This window comes from Muscardinus avellanarius (genome assembly GCF_963383645.1).
Source record: "Muscardinus avellanarius genome assembly, chromosome: 2".
NCBI classification, from domain to species: domain Eukaryota; kingdom Metazoa; phylum Chordata; class Mammalia; order Rodentia; family Gliridae; genus Muscardinus; species Muscardinus avellanarius.
Window position 1 is genome coordinate 30,597,437 of NC_137787.1, and position 20,737 is coordinate 30,618,173.

General features: G+C 46.5%; 1 protein-coding gene across 1 annotated transcript in view; it reads left to right on the forward strand.

The window, feature by feature from the left end:
• Positions 1 to 1,287, forward strand: part of PLEKHM3 (pleckstrin homology domain containing M3) — a gene marked incomplete at both ends in the record, with an annotated part of 178,419 nt that extends 177,132 nt beyond the window's left edge. The window contains one exon of the mRNA XM_080719921.1: positions 1,110 to 1,287. Coding sequence (XP_080576047.1) covers positions 1,110 to 1,287 — 178 coding nt within the window. The remainder of the gene's footprint in view (positions 1 to 1,109) is intronic.
• Positions 1,288 to 20,737: the final 19,450 nt, after the last annotated feature.

Here is a 20,737-nt window from a genome sequence, read left to right on the forward strand (position 1 = left end):
GAATTTCTCTTGAGAAGCTTTCCTGTGGTCACAGAGACGGTGGGCAGAGTGCTAGCTCAGGGGTAGAGCGCCCCCAGGTTCCATCTCTAGAACCACACACACAAAGCTCCTTGGCCGTCAGTCCGGGAGGATGCGAGCCCGCTCCATGCCCGTGGCCGCTCACTGAGCCGCCCTGGCCGAGCTTGTCAATCATCACTACAAACACAAGAAAACAAGCTCTTCAGACTCCTGTGCAGGCTCCCACCAGGCAGGACAACAAACTAGTCATCCACCTGGAATGTCTCCTCTCCGTAAATTACGGCGTCTGTCATGCCGCTGGGGGGATGCTGCCTCCCCCGCTTGCAGGCTTTTCTCTACACTTCTTCTATAAAAGTAGGCTTATCAAGTAGGAGGTTTCTTCTAATAAAAAACAAAATTCACAAAGACCCATAGACCCTGGAACACCATTCAGAAGATGAAGATAAGTGATTTCTATCTTCTGAACTGTCAAATGAAGGCAGTGATTAGCAGGCTTGTAGCTCTTTTTTTTTTTTTTTTTTTTCAGTACTGGGGGTGGAACCCAGGGTTTCTACCTCTGGGCTATACTCCCAGACCTATTTTATACTTTATTTGGAAACAGGGTCTCACTAAGTTGCTGAGAGCCTCACTAAGAAGCTGAGGCTGGTTTCGAACCTGTGCGATCCTCCTGTCTCAGCCTCCCAAGCGTGAGGATTACAAGTGTGCACCACCACGCCTGGCTCGTAGCTCATTTTGACTGAACTGGAAAGCCACCTCTCACAGATGTGACGCCGGCTCCCAGCGGGCCTGCTGGGTGTTTCTGGTCACCAAGGCAGTTCACCCCGGCCTTCTGTCATTCAGCCTAGAGTCACTACCCACCCTCCATTCTCAGTGGAGAGGAAACTGGCACAAAAGCAAGTTTTTAGGTGAAATTCAACCTTGAGCATGTGGGGCATGGAAACAGCCTATTTCTTCAGAGTTGCATATCTTCCCGGGGCTGCGGGGGTCCCCAAGTAGCAGACAGTGTCCCCAGCAACTCCCGAGGCCACTGGGCCTCACATGTGTCTCTGGTTCTTCAGTCCTAAATGTCATATCCTGGTTGGCTTTTGCAGGTGTGATATTTGTGGAGCCGTCTTCCATTCTGAATGCAAAGAAAAGTCTGTCCCCTGCCCGAGGTGCGTCCGCCGAGAGCTCCAGAAGAAACAGAAGTCCTTCTGGCAGCGGCTGAATGTGGACGAGAGCCTAGAGGAGGCATGCACCATGTTCGAGCTGTCCTACCAGAACACCTGAGTCGCAGGCCAGGCCGTACCCACCTGTGACATCTGTGGCCCGAGCAGCTTCCGCATGGCCACCTACACACCTGTGAACAAGAGGGTCTCCTCTTCAGCTAGATGTAGATAGATCTGTTTATTTATTTATAGATATGCACACGTATACGTCCTGTACGTATGTCCTGTGTAAATTGCATTCTAACAGGTCCACGGAGCTTCTGTGGCCAAAAACCTACCAATAGCAGAATTATACTTGGCCATAAATTTCTGCTGCTTGCTCCCAGCAAAACATGGTTTACACACAGTGCTTACTAGTTCAGGACCCCTTCTCCCCTGCAACTAGGGACCATTTTATTACCCAAGACACAGGGGGAAGCATTAAGCATTTCCTACAGAGCAACTGAGCTTTGGGTTATTTCCGAGTTATTTATTTTTAGCCTTCACCAGGCTGTGGGAACTGAGGCAGGCACCATCCCAGTGTGTTTGTTTCGCAAGGACATCTCCAAAACACAGAAATGCTCTCGGACCCTCCTGGGACCAGGGTCCTGGGCAGAGATGGGGAACATCAAAGCAGAGCTGCACGGCAAGAAGCCGGGAATCCCAGCTCCCTCTGGCAAAAGCATCCGCCCCGAACTTAGGAGAAAGAGCTGGTCTGGATTTGAAGATAATCACAGAAAGTTTTTTTTTTTTTTTTTCCCCGCTGAGAAAAGAAGAGACTTATACAGCCAATAGCTACATGGAGTCGATCTGTTTGCTAATATAAATCCCAACACTTGCCTCATGATGCGACTCTCTGCCACATTTGCCAGGTTTCAAATGTGGTTTTCTTAAAAATGGTTTTCCAAGGGTGTCATGGGTGATATTGTGTTGCTGGTTGGAGGAAATGTCTTGAGGCTGTCATTAAAGACCCTGGTGCGTTGACTGGTAGGTGGAGTATATGGTACATATCTTAGAGGAGACGCAGAGCCCTGAGGAGGCCCTTCCTGCGCAGCTATTTTAAATGCTGTCTTTCTCACTGTTCTTCCCTGTGCTTCCACTTGGCCTCTTGTCAAGTTAACCACTCTTGCTTTCATGATTTTTAATTATGTAAAATATATATATACGTATATATATATATATCAATATCAGAATTACATTCTGAAAAATACTGACTTTAAACTTTTAAGAAAATACCAAACTTATAAATAGAATTAATGAATTAAAGCTAATATTGTTAAAAATAAGTAGACACACACATATATAATTGCCATCTTAAAGTAAAGCAAAAAGCTAGTAAAAATAATATAATAGAGATAAAAAGTATGACGAATTGCTTTGCTGTTGGCAATGTCCTCCACTGTGATGCCCTCGTAAGAGCCAGCGCGGCTGTCGCTCTGACCTAGGGGGCAGGTAGGATGGTTCTGGAAACCTCATAGTTCCCCTCTTACCTTCCAGAACAGGAGACTAGGCTTATGATGAAACAGTTCTCAGAAGACTTTATGAGAACATTCTGTGTCTTTCCAACGGAGCAGATGCCATCTCTGCCTTCCTGGTTTGGTAGTTTCACTGCTACTGGGATCTGGGGAATCATTGGCTCACAAAGTACATGGTCCATTCAGCCCCCCACCTTGCTCCCTCCAGAGGCCAGCTTCTAACACTTGCATCCATTAGAGACATTTCAGACAGACTTTTGTGCAGTTAGATGAAAGCATTTCACCTTTGCCAGTTCCTTTAGCCCCAGACAACATGTTTCAGCTCAATAGCCCCATGCATGCATTTATTTTCTAGTTATACAGTAGCTACATCCAAGGCATGAAACTCGTTAAAAGGCCAGAGCCCTATTCTCAAGACGCCTCACGGTGCCTTTTACTCTTAGAAAAACAGGTTGCCCCCAAACACACCCACACACACTCTAGTTATAGAGACTGTTGCACACAAAAGAAAAAGGGTGGAAAGTCTCAGACACTTGGCAAACAGGCAAACAAATTTGATCATCTCCTTTCCTTCTCCCCTTTGTGAAATACAGTATTTATATTTTCCAGCCTCAGAGAAGATAGAAGAACATGATCTTTCACAAGAGAATTAGAGACCTGCTTATTATAAAACAGATGTGCTCCCATGGCAAAGTGCCTTCTCCCTCCGCCCCCGGCTCCCGTCACTGCAGCTGACTTCTGCCTTGGCTGTAATTAATGTAGCTGCGATTCCGACTGTCAGTGAGGCCTTTCCCAGCACCGCTGCACTTGGAGACCTGAGTGCAAACCCTCCTCCTCCCCATCTGACATGTTTGCTCTGTGTACAGAATTTCCTGTCCCAACCCACAGGCACCCAGGGTCAGACCTGCCAAGAGCCAAGGGTGACATTTTGGATCCCTACTCTAAACACCTTCTTTTACACCAATGCTTATTGAGAGGGCCCTGCTCAATATTAGCAGTCCCTGGGAACCCCTAAGACTTTTCCACCCACATCACTTTCTGCTTATTTTCAAAAGGGAAAAAAATAAATGTACTCTCATCATTGGCTACCCAGAGCTGGAACAGTGTCCTGGCTGCTTCTGTTTTCTCTCCTTTTAATACAGCCCTGACAGTCTGGTCCTGGCCAGCCATAGGTCTGCAACAACATTCTCCGCCACCACCACCAAAATCTGATAGGGCAGAGCGGAGCCAGCTCAGGAGTTGGGTCTGCCATGAAAATGCAAAATTGCTGTTTTCAGCCCAGAATGCCTTAGAGCCCATGAACGCCCTGTTTCCAACGCTGACAAATTACTTAGTGCCATGTGAGGTAATTGTTCCACTGCCTAGAAACTGTTGAAACAAACACATGTCTAGATTACCACCTCCTCCAAACCACACTGATACCTGCTTTTCATTGTGTTCCGTTTTTCATCCCGTAGTAAATATCTTGCACGTAAAGCATATGAAAAAAAAGGCCAATTAATCTCCTGGACCTGGCAGCCACATCCAGGGAAGAAGTGCTTTTCAGTAAGAGGCCCATTCCCTGGTGTATCACTTGAGGAACTCCCTCCTACCAGTGCCAGAAACTCATGTGTGAGACAGTCCAACCCTGGTGAAATGTTGGCATCTAACCCCGCGCTAGAGAAGCCGGTTCCTAAAATAGACCTCAGTTTGCACCGCTGCAGGAAGGCCACAGAGGACTTCCAAAGCAGTCAACTGGAAGGGGCGTAGTGTTCTTTTCAGGGCCGCCTGCTCCCCAGGTTGAAAGGATCTTAATGTGGAAATCGTGGACGCTCTCATCGTCTCCCGCCCCCCTCTGCTTTACTGCCTTTTCAGAGGACTGTAGTACAGTCATTTTTGTGTCTGAGGTGGTAAAGGCATCTTGTTTGGAGCTGCAACATTGGATGAGCTGAGAAAACAATCAGATCGTGATGCTTTTAGACTAGGCCCCCACTGCGGGAATGTGGCTAGCATTGGGCTCCATGGTGCCTGACTCGTGGGTCCTTCAGACTGCTGACCTGGACACGCCATGGGTCTGTCTGTGTCTCTCAAGTTGCGGAGTGCGGCCTTAGCTGAGGGAGCCCGGGCTCTGGGTTTATCTCTCTGCATGTCGCGTCCACAGACAGAATGTTGGCACCGGACAGTCTCTTTCCTCCTCCTTCCAAAGCTGGGGGTTTGTTTTCTACCTGTTGGCTGAAAAAGACCATCCATAAATTAGTTGCCAGGGTGGGGCTAGCATGATGCCATTCACATTGAACGCACACTTCAAAGACAGGCGTTTCGAGAGGGCACAGAGATGCGTCCTGCTCCTGTTTGAGGGTAAAGCTGCCGCCGCCGCAGCTTATGCTGTGCGCAGAATTAGTTTTCTCCATTGATCTGCCGCACTTTTTTGAGATAACTATATTATGGAACAAATCTCCACCTTTTTACTCTAATACTGCCAGACTTCAGCAGACATTATTTTCACAGTAGAGATATATGCAATCCCCCCCCCTTTTTTTTTTCTGAGTTTCCTTGTCTCCTTCTTTCCATACTCTGTAATAATATGAAAAAGTAGAGAAATGGGGCCAAGACCAAAAAAAGCAAAACCCTCCCTCTGTGTCACAAGTGGGGTCGGTGGTGACTGTCTGCATTTTCCTTTTCTTGGTGTAATCCTTGGCAGGAATGGACATTAGGAAGTCCAGGTGCTCCTGGGGTGCCGTTCCTCTGACGCTGAGCTGGTACAGCCAGCCCTCTAGGTGGAAGCCAGCGATGGCGGACAGCCCTGCCCAGCTATCTATACAGACAACCGTTGATCTCTATCATGTGGGCCATTGTTTTGCCAGTTAAGGCTCCCCACCTACCAGTCTCTTATCAATAGATGATTCTCCTTTCATTGGATCCAAAACCTCTGACTAAGGGCTTTTTCCTCCAATATGAGTGGGTACCTAGCTGAGGTAAAATGCAAGTTATTGTTAAACTCTAGGTAAAAGTCAAAAGTGTGGCCCACCGTCATATGCGTGGCCGGGTCGTTGGGGGTTTAGTAACAGGGTTCCCAGTAATCGAGTCTGTGGCACTTAGCTCTTAAAATGGCCCCTGGTGTGCTGGAAGGCTCTGGTAAAAGAGACAGCCACAGTTTCCCTCTGGTTTCTCCCTGTGGGAGGAGAAGCCACTTATATTGTTGGAAAGCTCTCTAGTGACATCAGTTATTACCCAGCGTAGAAAATTCAAGCACCGGCAGCCACTCTCACACCATGAGGCTCTCCCTGACTGGGCACGAAGCTGCAAACCAGCCCCTCTCCCCTCGCCTAGACTTTCCTAGTCCTAAGTCCTGAGTCCCGGCCTGGATTCAGGCCACCTAGGAGATAGCTGGGCCCATGGCTCCTTCTCCGTGTGGGCCTTCCATTCATTTCTTTTCCCTGTAGGAGTGCCTTACAGTACTGTCCAGTGCATCTAGTCTAGTCTCTTGGACCCACTTGAAGCCTCCAAGGCCCTTCAACTAAATACCCATCCCTCACGTTCCCTGCTCCCTCCTCGTACAGACGCCCCTGCAGCCTGCGTACACCATCGTGCACATCGGACCTCCCAGCTGAGCTTTACCTGATGCCTTAACCTCGTGAGTCAAGGGATCCACGTTTGAAGCACATGGTTCAAGTAGGGCGGCACAAACATTCGCTTCTCAGTGCCCACGGCGCTGCTACTGAGAAATGCAAAAGACACAGGCAGACTGTTGTTTTGACTTTGTTTTATGCTATTTCTTAGTCACCCTTTCTGCTCACTTGCATTTTTGCTTGCATTGACCAAACTCAGGGGACTGTCATGATGTCACCAAGACCCATGGGGAGAGAAGTTAAAGCAGCCTCCAGAATCGAATCTGCAGTCAATCAGCTTAGCCTTGGGGGGGGGGGGGTCAAAAACTGCACAGACACAAGGATTTTCTTTTCTTTCGCTTTATAAAGATTTTCTTTTTATCTCGCCACCTGTTTTCTGAGTAGGAAGTGGGGAGTCAGCGGACAAGTTTTGATGGGGAGTCTCTGTGTGTCTCAGTGTGTCCACTGAGCTTTAGGACTTGGCTGTCACTGCTAGAGGCCTGACTCCTGCCTCTGGTCACCTGCCGGGCTGGGACTGTGAATAGCTAGTAGCCTATCGGAGAAAATTTAGGAGACAACCTGTCTCTAAGGGATGACAGAAGAGACAACACATATATTGCCAACGAAGAGAACGAACATGGTAATGCGGAAGATTTCTGCACAACTTGTTCTCAGGCCCCTGTATCAGGTCTCTATCAGTTTTCCTTATTTCTGCTCATGTATGGAATTGATTGAAATTTTGAATTTGGGCTTCACGCTTTGTGTGAAGCCATTTGTCATAGACAATGTGCTAACTTACACGTGTTCTTTCTGTTTTCTGAATTATGTTGCCTTTTGTTTTGGCATAATGTCTCCATATTTTTGTTTACATAATTTCTAAATATCGTTAACTGTAATAATATAAAACTGAAGTTGTACTGTTGACAGGACCTCTAGTTTTTATGGTCAGCCGTCACATAACTTAAGCGCATCATTCCTAACGTATAAAGTTATCTCTCCCAATAAACAATGCAGAAAGTAATTTCTTTTCTTATATTGACTTCCTTAAAATACTGTTTTTGAAGGTCGGTAAAAGTTCAAAATGATCTGTGGATATTAATTCAAAGTCAGGATGAGGTACTTGGGAGGCTGAGACAGGAGGATCGCAGGTTCACGGCCAACATCAGCTACTTAGTGAGGCCCTTCGCAACTTAGTGAAACCCTGTTTTAAAATTAAGAATAAAAATAGGGCTGGGAGTGTAGCTCAGAGGTAGTATGCACCTGGGTCCCATCCCCAGTACCACAAAAATAAAATAAAAATAAAAATAAATAAGCCAGGCATAGTGGTGTGCGCTTGTAATCCCAGCATTTGGGAGACTGAGACAGGAGGATCACGGTTCGAAAACAGCCTCAGCTACTCAGTGAGGCCCTTTGCAACTCAGTGAGACCCTGTTTCAAAATAAAGAATAAAAAATAGGGCTGGAGGTGCAGCTCAGAGGTAGAATGACCCTGTGTTCCATCCCCAGTACTGCAAAAAAATAAAAAATAAAAATAAATAAAAGTAAAAAGTTTTTTTTGTTGTTTTTTTTTGTTTGTTTGTTTGTTTTGCGGGTCTGGGAATGGAACCCAAAGGCATTTGACCTCCCAGCTACACCCCCTGCCCTATTTTTTATTCTTTATTTTGAAACAGGGTCTCACTGAGTTGCAGAGGGCCTCACTGAGTAGCTGAGGCTGTCTGCGAACCGTGATCCTCCAGTCTCAGACTCCGGAATGCTGGGATTACAAGCGTGTGCCACCATACCCGGCTAAAGTAAAAAGATTTGAGGTTTATTAAAAATGACCTACTAGGGTTTTAAAATATCTCTTCATATCAACCTCACAGATGGGACTTTTTTCACCAAAATTCATCCACCTACAATATTCTCATTAGCCTTTCCCATGTTTATTAAAAAAAAAAAAACTAGTATAACCTGTGAACAGATGCAGATGTCATGCTAGGCACCTTGTTCTCTGAATGGAAGCATGATCGCTTTGAGTTCTAAGACTCTCCCAGAGCTCGGGCTGTCCTAGCACAGATCTTTCTTCTCCAGGCCTCAGCTCTGGTTTCCTCCCCTCCCGGTGCTCCCCACAGTAGGTGAGAAGCCCCTGCAGTCAGAGCTGCGTGTTCCTGAGGGCAGAAGAAGCAGATCTTCGTCAGGTTCCAAATAGCAGCCCTCTAGAGATTGAGAAGTAACAGGAAGTTACTGTGACTGCCTCCTCCCTGGCTCCTCCACCAGAAAGGCCTCAGCAGGAGGCTGGGGAGGTGGTGCATGCCTGTGATCCCAGTGCTCCAGAGGCTAAGAACAGGAGGATGGCAAGTTCAAGGCCAGCCTCAGCAACTTAGCAAGACCCTGTTTCAAAATTTAAAAAATAATATAGGGCCAGGCATGTAGCTTAGAGGAAGAATGCCCTTGGATTCAATCCACAGCACATAGAAGGAAGAAAAGAAGAGAAGGAGGAAGGAAGGGAGAGAAAGGCCACAGGGTACAGCATCTGTCTGCTTGGAACCTTCCATAAGCCCCATTTACTTATTTTCCCAAAGAAGGACATTGAAAAGAGACTAGAGCAGGGTAAACATTTACCAAAGGTGAACCCTGAGCCCTGCTCCCTAGGACACGCCCTGACAAGGTCATGCCGGCCCTCCTACCCCACCTTCAGGAAACCACCTGGGGCTCACACCCATTCCGTCCAAGGAATAACTGGACTTCATCCTCACACGAAGCCAGCCACAGTTCACGGTGAAAAGAAATGAGTTAATGTTTCACTGCAGCCAACTAGACACCCGGTCAGCCAGAGCCCACCGGGGTCCATCTCTCCTGTGTTCTGTTTAAGAGCCAGGCTTTAAAACAAACCAAAATCAGCCAGGCATGGCGGCACATACCAGTCACCCCAGTACTTGGGAGGCTGAGACAGGTGGATCAAAGGTTCAAGACCAGTCTCAGCCATTTAGCAAGACTGTCAGCAACCTAGACATTTGAAACAACCCTGTTTCAAAATAAAGGAAAAACAATTTTTTTTAAGAGCTGGGAGGGAGTAGCTTAGAGGTAAAATGCCTCTGGGCTCAATCATTAGTACCTAAGTAAGTAAATAAGTAAGTAAGTAAGTAAGTAAGTAAGTAAGTAAATAAATAAACAAAATCATTCCAGATCCAGATACTTGTTGAACTGATGATTTTCAACTTCAACATGAATGGAAACCTAAACAACCAATGGCCAGTACTTCTCAGTTCTGATGGAGTGCTTCAGCAAGGAGCTCAGGGCCTCTTACCAAAGTGTGCTCTCCTCCGTGGCCCCAGTGCTTACCACGTGGGGGGCACCCACAACCAACAGCTGGATTCTGAATGCCTGTGGGAAGCAAGCGCCAACAGGTAGGCATGCAACTACCAATGAACCTGGGTCCCCTGGACCTTCTCCAGGACGTCTTCCAAAGTGGTGTCTTTAGAAACCTCATTCCCCACTAGGGGTAGGGTGTTTATTTATTTATTTTTATTATTATATTAGATTCTGATTAGAGCAGAGGATTCTTCCCCCAGGATAACAAAGGTCTCTGGTACGCAATACCCAAGAAACACAGGGCAAAACACACCCCAAAGAAAAGTATAGTTCCTTCTTTCTCATTTGTACCTGTTCCCTTATAGCTCTGACAGCACAGTCTAGCCAGAAGAACAAATGACTCTCACAGATGAGCATATAGAAATTCTAATTTATGTACACTGACATCCAACTTACCTGGACAATAGGGAAATTCATTACTCTTCCACCTTTATTTCATATTCCTCCATTAAGAGCTATTGGTTTTAAGCAAATCAGCTAGAGTTCATGAGTTCATACAATATTTCAGACCCCACCATGCAACTTCAGGCAGCTGTGGGTCTGGGGAAAATTCCTCCAGCTTTTGTCCAGACTCTCCCAATATGGTCTGTTGTTCCGAGGCTGAAGAGCTGCTATTAGCACAGTAATTTTTCCAAATGAACATTGAGCTAAATTATCTCAAATGTATAAAGAAACATCTCTCACTGTGTTGTGGAAAATTGCCTCCCAAATTACAAGACTATACAAAGCACATATTAATTCTGGGCCCAAGGACATCCAAATTGCCTTAGATTCCGCACGGCATTGTGGTAACACATGCTTAATAATGTCAGGCTCCGAGGATATCACAAGGTACATGCTGTTATGAAAATAAATCAGAGTTTTTCTCCATTAGGATCACCCTACATACACCCAAGCCCAGCGAGAGGTACTTTGTTCTCAGATTCAAGCCTTTTGCAGAAGAAATAAATTCTAATTGCATAGGCAGGGAGTAAATTTGAATTCTAAACTGGGTCGACCTCCCCAAATAGTCTCTTTGCTGCAGCCAGTGAGCCAGGCAGCCGAGGCGGCAGCTGGTAGCAGCCACGAAGCCGAAGAGATGCCCGGCCACCGAACTCCTGCACACACACATTCAAACCCACAAGGTACAGGGGGAAATAGAGGCCAGGGCTGGCCAGTTGATCCACTGTGCCCAGGGTCAGTGCTTCTAATGAGTGTGGTCAGAGAGACAGTGAGCCCCAGAAACTAGACCCACCAAATGTCCCTTAAGCCAGCCTGTGCACACCCAGATGAAATGGGTCGTATGCTGTCCACCAAATGGTGTTTTCAATGAGAACTAGAAGATGAGAATCCGGCTGGGTGTGATGGTGTGCATTTATAATCCCAGCACCTGGGAGGCTGAGACAGGAGGATCACAGGTTCACGGGCAGCCTCAGCAACCTCAGGAGGCCCTCTGCAATTTAGTGAGACCCCGTTTCAAAATAAAGAATAAAATCAGGCTGGGGATATAGCTCAGAGGTCATATGCTCCTGAGTTCAAACCTATACCACCAAAAAATAAAAATGAGCATTCTATCTTTTTTTGCCTTGCTTGTTTAATCTCTTATTTTTCTTTCTTTTTTTTTTTGAGAAAATATTACAAAGTGAATCCCAGACATAATAACATTTTAGCCTCTAAATGTAAGCATCTAAAGTAGTTTTGGGGTATTTTTGTTTTTTTCTTTTTTTCCTATGGAGTCATAGTGCTGTTCCAGACCTAGTAAAATTGGCAATAATTCCTTGATATCAGCTCAGTTCCAAATCGAGTTTAACTCTCAAAAATGCTTTTTTATCCAGATGCACATACCTGAATTCCAATGCTTGTACACTGAGATGGGAGAATTATAGGTCCAAGGCCAGCCTCAGCAACTTGGTGAGACCCTGTTTCAAAATAAAAAAAATGAAATGGGCTGAGTGTGTAGCTTAGAGGTAGAGTATCCCTGGCTTCAATCTGAAGAAGAGAAAGAAGGAGGAGAAGGAAGAGGAGGAGAAGAAAAGAAAATAGGATCAGGGGTGTAGCTAAAAGGTAGAACCCCCTCCACCCGAGTTCAATCCCCAGTACCACAAAAGAAGAAAGAAAAAGAAAGAAAGAAAGAAAGAAGGAAGGAAAGAAAGAAAGAAAGAGAAGGAAAGAAGAAAGAAAGAAAGAAAGAAAGAAAGAAAGAGAAGAAAGAAAGAAGAAAGAAAGAAAGAAAGAAAGAAAGAAAGAAAGAAAGAAAGAAAGAAAAGGGAGGGAGGGAAGGAGGGAGGGAGGGAGGGAGGGAGGAAGGAAGGAAGGAAGGAAGGAAGGAAGGAAGGAAGGAAGGAAGGAAGGAAGGAAGGAAGGAAGGGCTGGGCGTGGAGGCGCACACTTATAATCCCAGCGCTTGGGAGGCTGAGACAGGAAGATCACACAGGTTCAAAGCCAGCCTCAGCAACTTAGTGAGACCCTGTTTCCAAATAAAATATAACACAGCCCTTGGGAGTATAGCTCAGAGGTAGAAAGCCTCTGGGTTCCACCCCAAGTACCACCAAAAAAGAAAGAAAGGGAGGAAGAAAGAGAGAAAGAAAGAAGGAAAGAAGGAAGAAAGGAAGAGAAAGAAAGAAAGAAAGAAAGAAAGAAAGAAAGAAAGAAAGAAAGAAAGAAAGAAAGAAAGAAAGAAAGAGTGAGCTGGAGCTAGAGCTCTCAGGTAGAATGCCCTTGAGCTCAGTTCCCAGTAACACATGCACACATTCATGCACACATCTTTTCTTGATCGTTTGTTTGCTTGTTTGCCTGCCGTACTGGGGATGGAACCCAGGGGCATTCTACCTCCAAGCTACACCCTCAGCCCTATTTTTTATTTTTTATTTTGAAACAGGGTCTCACTGAGTTGCAAAGGGTCTCACTAAGCAGCTGAGGCTGGCCACAAACTGTGATCCTTCTGTCTCAGCCTCCCAAATGCTGAAATTACCCACATATGCCACCACACCCGGCTATCTTTTCTTGTTTTGACAAAAAATGAATAATAATTTTAATAAAGAATTTTTTTTTTTGCTTTGCGGTGCTGCAGATTGAACCCAAGGGCATTCTACCTCCGAGCTATGCCCTCAGCCCTATTTTTTTTATTCTTTATCTTTATTTTGAAACAGGGTCTCACTAAATTGCAGAGAGCCTCACTAAGTAGCTGAAGCTGGCTATGAGCCTGCAATCATCCTATCTCAGCTTCCCAAGTACTGGGATTACTTTATTTTTATTTTTATTTTTATTTTTATTTTTTGTGCTACTGGGGTTCCTGGAAGCCCTTCTACCTCTGGGCTACACTCCCAGACCTTTTTTTATTTTTATTTTTTTATTTGGAAACAGGGTCTCTTAAGCCAGCGCACGCGGCTGGCTTCGAACCTGCGCTATCCTCCTGTCTCCGCCTCCCAAGCACAGGGATTACAAGCGTGTGCCACCATGCCCGGCTCTTTATTTTTATTTTTAAAATAAAAATAAAAATAAATTATCCAGGCATGGCAATGCACATTTGTAATCCCAGTACTCGAGAGGATGAGATAGGCCAACCTCAGCAATTTAGTGAGGCCTTCCACAACTTAGTGAGACCCTGTTTCAAAAGAGAAAAATAAAATAGGGCTGTGTAGCTCTGAGGTAGAATCCCCTTGGGTCCCATCCCTAGTACCACAAAAATAAAATAGAATACAATAATAATAAAAATAAAAAGTACTCCTCCTGAAGCCTAGATAAAATGTGAAGGGCCTTGTGCCTCCCCACCACCCCTACTCCCTTTCAGAAGGAAAAGACACCCCCCTTCTCCTTCCAGGATGCTAGCCCCTCTTCCCCATTCCAGGTAGTCCTGGTAACTGCTCAAGTCCAAGCTCGGCTGGCAGGAATTGGCGTCTATAGGAAGCTAGACAGCAGCCTTTGGGTGTGTCTCGATTTCAACCATTGGCCCATTACTTCCTGCCTTGATCCTCTCCTCCGAAAGTTCTGTCAGCCACGCAGCAATGGCTTCTCTCTTGCAGTTAGCCAGAGCTGTTTTCTGACCCAGTGCCTTCCCTGCACAACGTTTTGCTAGGATCTCCCTCCTGCCTAAACACATTTGCCATCTTGTCCTGACCCATGCACCCGACAGTGATTACAGCATGGTCCAGCCAGGCCACAGCTCCTGCTCTGTGTTCTGGAAGCTCTACACGGCTGGGAGGAAATTTTCTTTAACTGAGAAGAGGGGGTCCTCAGTACCCTGTGAGATTGCTGTTGGCAGTGGCTTACCAAGGGTGCTAAATAACTTGACTCACTGAAGCAATCTGCTCAGGAAATGCAATGGGAGCCTCCAGAGTGGAGTGGAAAATGAACCCAGGGTGCAAACGTTCTCGTCTGTCCCCTGGCACCTTGCTGAGACCCAAGGCATCAGCTCTGGAGCCAACGCCGAGAGGCACCTGGGCAGGCTCCTCCTCTACTGACCCGTCTCCAGCGTTGCCCAACACATGATGCTAGGAGTCAAGTGCTGTTTACTCGGTTCTTCTACGGGTAAGTGTTTTAAAGTTTTATATACTCAGGAAATGAAATTTAAAAGACAAAAATTTAGGAGGCATTCTCTAAGACGATCTCAAATAAAATAATCTGCCCAGATATTTTGTAGAAAATGTCATTGTTGGCAGTGTGGTTAGAAATATAACTGATTTTTAATCACTAAAAATGACAGTTTAAAAAAATTGTTATTGGCACACTATAATTATACATATAGTGGGATTCATTGTTACATATCTGTACACACACATAACATAATTTGCTCAATTTCATTCCCCAGTATCTCCTGTTTCCCTCCTGACCTCCCTCCTCCTGATATAAATGACTGAGTAAGATTGTTATTTAAAGCAGGCAGGAGCCTAAGATTATCTATCATTATGGTCAAAACTTTTCAACTTTAATTTCCCTTTAATAAAACCCAGCTCTCAGGTCACAAAGAGATGAAGATAATGGAAGGGATGGAGTTCCTTGCTTCCCCATGGACACGTGGTTCTCCAGCTGTGGTCCATGATCCCTGTGTGGTGGTCCACGCCTGTAATCCCAGTACTTGGTAGGCTGAGACAGGAGGATTTCAGGTTTGAGACCAGTGTGCCATGACTTAGTACGACCCTGTTTTAAAATAAAAATAAATAAGTAAATAAAGATTGGGGGCATGGCTCAGAGATAGACTGCCCTCAGGATTAGTTGGTCCCCAGTTCCACAAGAAAGGAAGAAAAAGCCTGTGGACCACGGATCAGTAGCATGAGTGTGAGCAGGGAATGTATCAGGCCTCACCTAGACCTAGACCTAGACCTAGACCTGTCTCAGACACTGAGTGTGGCCCCTGCCACACACACACACACACACACACACACACACACACACACACCGGGGATTGTGTTGCAGGCTGACCCTGAGGCCCACTGCCCACTAGAGGAGCTCTGTCAATAATTCCACCCTCCACCGGCCCCGTTCAAGGAGCAAACCCTTATGGCATCGCTGTATGCCAAGTACTCTGTTGGGTTCTGGGGACACGGGCTGCTCTCAGAGTGGACCAAGAGGGACCAGCACTGCCTACGAGGCACTTAACACTGGCCCAGAGCACACGCGGGAAGAAAGGAAGTCCAGGTTGTTATTTTCAGGATGCACAGAGAGTGTGGAGGGAGTATTTCACTCCTTGCTGGGCTTGGTCTGGGGAGGTGAGTCACTGTGTGCCGAGGAAGGCTGGAGACTGAGCCAGGTGGGTGGCTGTGCGGCTCCAGGTGAGCCTCTTGGGTTTCTCAGAGTTCTCTGGCGGCCCTGAAGCATCATTTGCATTCCATTTTGTCCTTGTTGGACATCTTGCCCAACCTTCTCTAGGATCATTTTAAAGGCCAACACAGGGGCTAAGGATGTAGTTCAGAGGCAGAGCGCTTGCCTAGTATGCAAAAGTCTGGGCCCCAGCACAGCAAACAAATAAAACTAAATAATAAAATTAAGTAAAGGTCAACATAGCCTTCCTGTCTCCTGGACTTCCTGGGAGCCTGATAAGCCATAGGTACATGGCTAAACCATTCCTCTTTCTAATTTCATCACCACATTCAGAAATGTAGTTGAAATAGAGGCAAGCCGGTTTCGACCATCCTTTTTTTTTTTTTTTTTTTTTTTTTTTTTGTGGTACCGGGGTTCCTGGAAGCCCTTCTTCCTCCGGGCTACACTCCCAGACCTATTTTATATTTTTGAAACAGGGTCTCTTACGCCAGCGCGGCTGGCTTCGAACCTGCTCGATCCTCCTGTCTCCGCCTCCCAAGCGCGGGGATTACAAGCGTGCGCCACCACGCCCGGCGTCGACCATCCTTTTGAGAGTTTTTCTGAGTCTCTTCTCCACAGCCTCTCCCGGTTCCATCTTGGGTGTCTTGGACTGTAAAGGTGGCCTCTACTTCAGTCTCCCTCCCAACAGAGCCGTCCTGGGGCGGGGGGCACTCAGCCCAGACTCTGCCCCCTTCCCACCGCCAGGTGGGAAATAAATAAACCTATGTTTATTTTTCCCCAAATAATTCTTTTCCTCCTGTTTTTTTATTTTTAATTTAGAAAGCCCAGCACAAACCACTGTGTGGTGCCCCTCTGTGCTCCGATTCCCCCTCTCTCCCAGGAGCCTAGGCCTCCCAGCCTCCTCCTCCTCTCCTTTTATTTCCATGGCTCCCTGATTTGAAAAGCACAGGCCCCCTTCTTCCTCCCCAATTCCACAATTGTCACCGCCAATTAGTGCATTGTTAGGACACACAATGGCGTTACTGTAGCCAGTGGAATGGGAGGCCTTTGTGCTTCTCCAACCGGCCGTGGGGGCAGTCAAGTTTCATTTAGAGACTTAAAACACAACGCCAGAAGAAAAATGCTATCAGAAAAGCAAAGAGAAAAAGGGGGGGGGGCACCCAAGAAAGAAAGAAAGAAAGAAAGAAAGAAAGAAAGAAAGAAAGAAAGAAAAAGAAAAAAGGAGAAGGTGAGGAAGATGAAGGAAAAGAAAGGCAGTGGCAGCCGAATGTTGAAAGGGGAAAGGAAAAAAAACTGTGCTATTCAAGAGTTAGCTGAACTCATGAAAAGCCCCAAGTGCTTGGTGCACTGAAGTCCCCCTCAGAACACAAAAGGAGCCCGAGCTTAACAGTAATTAGTGGTCTGATTGTGCTCAGAACGCTGTGTGTCTTTAGAGGATTTTTCCAACTTGTATACTTGGTCTCAGTCTTCCCTGCAAAGGGGGTGGGAGGAGAGAGGAAGGGCTGGGGGCTCAGGGACCTGCAGCCACATCCCCCAGGCCGTCTGGGCCGGGGGCAAGCCTTTCTCCTTGACAGGTAAATTGGATTTTATTCTCTAACGCTTGCAACTAATTACAGGAGGTATTTTTTTCTGCAAGAATGCTACATATGGGTGCGTTTTAGAGTCACTGTTCTATTTGTTACAAGTACCTTTGGAGCGGCCTAGCCTTTTTTGCAGCCCCGAAGATGCCCCCGGAGGCCCAGGCCTTTGCTCTGGAGGCCACACATTGTGGACTTTTTCTGGCAGCAGAACTCTTATGTCAGGGAGAGCTTTTCCTGCTTGTAAAATTAATATCCCACTTAAAGAGTGATCAACCTGAAAAAGCACCCATTGTGGCAGAGAAGGTGATACATTTCGTGTTTGAGACATCACCTCCCTCCCAGTGTTCATCCTCTCTCTTCCTTGGCTCCTAAAACCAAAGGGACACCATCCCGCTCATTAGAGTGCTTTCCTTACAGAGAACCTTCAGGAGGGTGAAGGAGTGCCCTGGAGTTGGGCCAGCCTAGTAAAACACCCAAGTTTATTCTCACTTTCTCTCCTGTCCCTTCCCCCAGTTTCTAGAAAATTGAGAGCCACTTCCCCAAGTCTGCCTTACCAGGAATATTCACACCCCCAGGCTACACTCCCAGACCTATTTTATGTGTTTTTTTTTTTTTTTTTTTTTTTTTTTTTTTAATTTGGAAACAGGATCTCTTAAGCCAGCGAGGCTGACTTTGAACCTGTGCGATCCTCCTGTCTCCGCCTCCCAAGCCGGGGGGATTACAAGCGCGCACCACCATGCCCGGCGCCACACATTGTTGTTTTTAAAAAAATGTTTGGAACAACCTGGCCCAACACAGCCAAGCCATAGCCTGTACCGACTTCACTTTGACAAATGTGTTGAATATGTCTGCCCTTTCCCTCTCTCTGGGCCAGACCTGACTTAGCTACACCCACCATCCAATATTATTTTTGTTTTAAAACAGGGTCTTGCTAGGTTGATGAGAGTCTCACTACTTGCTGAGGCTGTCCTGGAACCTGCGATCCTCTTGTCTCAGACTCCCAAGTCCTGGATTACAGGTGTGCACCACCACGCCCAGCTTCATCTTCCCCCAAACACACACATACACACAAGCTCCGTGGGAGATCTGACAGAAATCTCCCGGATTGTACAAACAAGACCATCAGAATTTACTCAGGGTTGCAGAAGAGTTGTGCCTCCTCTTTTGTTTTTCCAACCAACCAAGTAGAAATGATGCAGGCAGAGGCTGCTCCCAGACGTTCTCCTGGCCTGGGAGGGATCGTGGGTGCAGAGGACGAGCTGGGGATGTGAAGACAGAGTTCTAGCCTGCACCCCACCCACAGGAGACAACGGTAGGCAGGCTGCTCTAGACAGTGAGCCTCGGGCTGCTCCTGTGACCTGAGGCCTTGCCCTGAGGATTAGGGGCCTCTGTCGCAGGCCACTGAGCATGCTGGGCACCTCCCCTGTCAGCTGCTGGAGGTAGGTGCCGTCGGAGGCATTGCCTTCTTATCCTGCTGTGTGTGGAATGGTTCCAGGCCCTTGGCACTTACTGGCTCCATGACAACCCCAAAAAAGGTCACATCCTGATTCAGCCAAGAAATGAAAAGTGCAACCCACAGTATATATCTGCCCAAGTCAGGAAATGTGAGTCTGAGGGAGTCATTGCTAACCCAGGATGAAGAGCTTCTTCCCAAAGCTGGTTTTCTAGGGCTGGAGTGAAGAGCGGCACTTATTTTCTCCCCCTAGATTTGGGTTAGAGAAAACACCTGCCTCTGGGGGAAACAGATTAGGGGCATCAGGAAAGGGTTCTTGGCAAGGGAGAGGTGCCAGGTACCCCAGCGGCTCCTGATTTCTCTCCCAGCTCAGCCTTTGCTCTGGATGAGATAACGGAACCCAAAGACTCCAGCGCCTGCAGGAGCGAGAGGCCCTGGAGGGCACCACACAGGGCAGCCCCCGGACAACTACCCCCTGCTCTGCAGAGCCGAGGCCACATCCCCTCTCTTTAGACCATTTCAATTGCTTCTCTGTTTCTTTTGTTGTTGTTGGTCCTGGGTATTAAACACAGGGGTGTTCTAGTCCTGAGCTACACCCTCAGCCCCTTTTTATTCTTTCTTTTGAAACAGGGGTTGCTGAGGCTGGTCTTGAACATGCCATCCTCCTGTCTCAGCCTCCCAAGTACCGGAATTGCAGGCAGGCACCACCACCCCGGGCTTCAGTTGCTGTCACCAGCCTCCCTTCATGCAGCCCCAGTGCTGTGCTAAATGCAAGCCTGATCTTGCCTCAATGCACTTAAAATTTTTTCCTACAGCTCTAATACCTTCAGGACAAAGTTCAAGCCAAAGCATGAGGAGAAGACTCTTAATAATATGGTCCTACTTTCTCCCTAACTTCTCCTGATGCTAGGATGGCTGGCTTCATGGGCATACTAAATGTACACCCACTAGATTTAGTGTTCACCTGCCACCATCTGGAAATTCCGAATAACTTCTTTTGTTTGTTTTGGTACCGAGAATTGAACCCAAGGGCATTCTACCTTCAAGCAATATCCCTCTCCTGCCCTTTTTATTTTGAAACAAGGTCTTAATAAGTTGCTGGGATGAGTCTTGAACCTGCTATCCTCCTATCTCAGCATCCCTAGTGCAGGGATTGCAGGCATGCATCACTATGCCTGGCCTGAATAATTTTTGAAGGGCCCCCACATCTTTGTTTTGCACAGGCTCTGTGTTAAAGTTTGAATATGTCCTCCCAAAGTGTGAAAATTCAACCTCCAAGCAACAGTGTTAAGAGGAGGGAACTTTGAGAGGTGATTATGCCATGAACTCCACCCTCATAAGTGGATGAATGCTGGTGTGAAAAGACCTTGGAGCGCATTCAAACCTTTCTCACTCGCACACGAGTGCATGTGCTCTTGCCATCCAGCCTTCCACGGGCGGACAGTGGGAAGACCACAGCAGAAACAACACCTCTGCCATGGACTTCCCGGCTGCCAGAGCTTGAGAAATCATTTTTTCTTTATAAATTAATCAGTTTGTGGCATTCTGTTCTAGCAATGCAAAACAGACATCTCATAAATGTGGCAGCTGGTCCCACCACTCTCCCTCCTCGCACTTCACATTCCTCTAACACCAAACACCCTTCAGTTTTCCAAAGCTTTTAGGAGTTCCCTCTATTTGGAGCATTTTCCTAAGCCCCTATCAATTTGCAAACTTCTAGTCACCCTTCAAAACTTTTCTTATGCATATTTCTTTGAGAATCTTATCTGATCTCCCTCTCCAAATAATTTATTGCCCCTTGGCAAAGGTGTACTTTGCAGATTGTTAACAACTTATTCTTATTTATTTTCTGCCTAAAGTTAGAGGTTATAAACTCCAAAAAGGTAGAAACCGTGTCTTGCTCAGTAACAGGGTTTCTAGGGTTTATGTGAATGAAGTGGTATATGGAACCAAGTGATATATTTTTAAAATATATTAGTGCTGTATGCAGGTATGTTTTTTTTTATCACTCTGAACCTTATTATGATGTGTAATTACAATGCACCAACAACAACAACAACAAAAACATGTCTTGAAACTATCATTATGAGCTAGACATGGTGGTACACACCTCTAAAACCAGTACTTTGGAGATTGAGACCTGGGGATTACAGGTTCGAAGCCAGCCTCAGCAACTTAGTGAGGCTCTCAGCAACTTAGCGAGACCCTGGTTACAAATGAAAAAATAAAATGGGGATAGGGGTATAGCCTAGAGGTAGAAAGCCCTTGGGTTCCATCCCTAATACCACAGGAAAAAAAAAAAGAAAGAAAAGAAGGGAAGGAGAGAAGCATGAAGGAAGGAAAGATAAAGT